The sequence below is a fragment of the Austrofundulus limnaeus genome, unplaced genomic scaffold, assembly GCF_001266775.1.
Source record: "Austrofundulus limnaeus strain Quisiro unplaced genomic scaffold, Austrofundulus_limnaeus-1.0 Scaffold523, whole genome shotgun sequence".
Lineage (NCBI taxonomy): Eukaryota > Metazoa > Chordata > Actinopteri > Cyprinodontiformes > Rivulidae > Austrofundulus > Austrofundulus limnaeus.
Window position 1 is genome coordinate 19312 of NW_013952925.1, and position 1905 is coordinate 21216.

Here is a 1905-nt window from a genome sequence, read left to right on the forward strand (position 1 = left end):
GTCAAGTTCTGTAGGGTTTTAAAGGACCTAAGGAGTCCAGTTCTGTACGGTTTTAAAGGACCTGAAGAGTCCAGTTCTGTAGGGTTTTAAAGGACCTGAAGAGTCCAGTTCTGTACGGTTTTAAAGGACCTAAGGAGTCCAGTCCTGTAGGGTTTTAAAGGACCTGAAGTGTCCAGTTGTGTAGGGTTTTAAAGGACCTGAGGAGTCCAGTTTTGTAGGGTTTTAAAGGACCTGAAGAGTCCAGTTCTGTAGGGTTTTACAGGACCTGAGGAGTCCAGTTCTGTATGGTTTTAAAGGACCTGAAAGTCCAGTTCTGTAGGGTTTTAAAGGACCTGAGGAGTCCAGTTCTGTATGGTTTTAAAGGACCAGAGGAGTCCAGTTCCTTAGGGTTTTAAAGAACCTGAGGAGTCCAGTTCTGTAGGGTTTTAAAGGACCTGAAGAGTACAGTTTGTAGGGTTTTAAAGGACCTGAAGAGTACAGTTTGTAGGGTTTTAAAGGACCTGAGGAGTCCAGTTCTGTAGAGTTTTAAAGGACCTGAAGAGTCCAGTTCAGTATGGTTTTAAAGGACCTGAAGAGTCCAGTTCTGTAGGGTTTTAAAGGACCTGAAGAGTCCAGTTCTGTAGGGTTTTAAAGGACTTCTTTCATTCAGGGGACTGTAACGGTTCAACAGTTCTGGACTGGATCAGATCTTCTCAGACCTGTTGGATTCTTTGCTGATGGGTGAACTGCACATAGAGGCACTAATGCATCCCCATACCATCAGAGAGGCTTTTTATCTGTGCCCTGAGAACAGAACAGTTCTCCATGTTTCTGTTCTTTTGAAATGATCTTTGGGTCAGAGACGACAGCAGAGGTTCTGATTCTGTTCGGCTTCTTCTTTGCCTGATAGAGCTTTAATGGAGGTGTTCCTGAATCCATGCAGTGATGTGTTTTAAAGACGTCCATTTTATTCAGAAATATTTAGTTTATTGTTTTCTCTGGAGGCAGATCTGAAGATAAACCTTCAGGTCAGCTCGGAGGTAAAACTTTCTTCTTCATGTGTTTCAACTTCACTTCCTGTTGACCGACGACTCGTTTCCTGTCCCAAAAGTCCCAAAACTCCTGACTGAACTTCACAACCTGATGTTTGTTTGTGTTTTTATTAAAGTAAAGATAAAATTGTAGCAGAATTGATGAAATAATAAGTGATAAGTTGTGCAACAGTGTTGTCCAAGAAGTGGCCCGCGGGCCAGCAGTTGATGCTGGACACATTTTACTGAAATAAATTAATGTTTTGTTTCATTCTAGAACAGAACCCAAACAGAACCGTCGTCATCAAAGGTCTCTCTGAAGCTGCTGTCAGCAGATTATATAATCTGTGGAATTAAACGGGTTTATTTTTTATTCTGCTCCAGCAGCTCGGGTCCAGAGGAGGTTCTGAGACAAACCAACCGAGCCGGATTGGATCATTGGTTCAGACGGGCGCGCTGGAGGCGGGAGGATCCGACGGAGCGCGCTCAGTCTGCGCGCGTCACCCACTGAGCAGCACCGACACCAGGACCCGAGTCTGAGGATCCGGGACCGGACCGGACCGGAGCAGCAGGAGGATGAACCAGAGCGCAGGAGCAGCGCAGCACAGCAGGAGGTTCTCCGTGGAGGAGAAGGTGAGCTTCATCTGGATCAGAACCGGCTTTGTTTGTTTACAGAAAGTTCTGATCTGTTGGAGAAGTAAAGGGTGACCCACATGGTTCTGGAGGAGGTCCGGTTCTGAAGGATTTACCTGTTTTTATTTAGTATCTTCTGGATTCAATCAAAACTTTTCTCCAGGTTTTTATTTTAGCTGTTTTCCATCTTCAGCTCCTTCAGCTGATGTGACTTCAGCTTTTTACAAATTTTCAAATGTTTTTTTTACAATAAAAAATATTT

At 44.2% G+C, this 1905-nt stretch overlaps 1 protein-coding gene across 1 annotated transcript in view; it reads left to right on the forward strand.

The window, feature by feature from the left end:
* Positions 1-1905, forward strand: part of LOC106530455 (inactive dipeptidyl peptidase 10) — a gene marked incomplete in the record, with an annotated part of 77409 nt that overhangs the window by 1885 nt on the left and 73619 nt on the right. Inside the window, 1 exon segment of the mRNA XM_014026075.1 lies at positions 1395-1643. Coding sequence (XP_013881529.1) covers positions 1587-1643 — 57 coding nt within the window.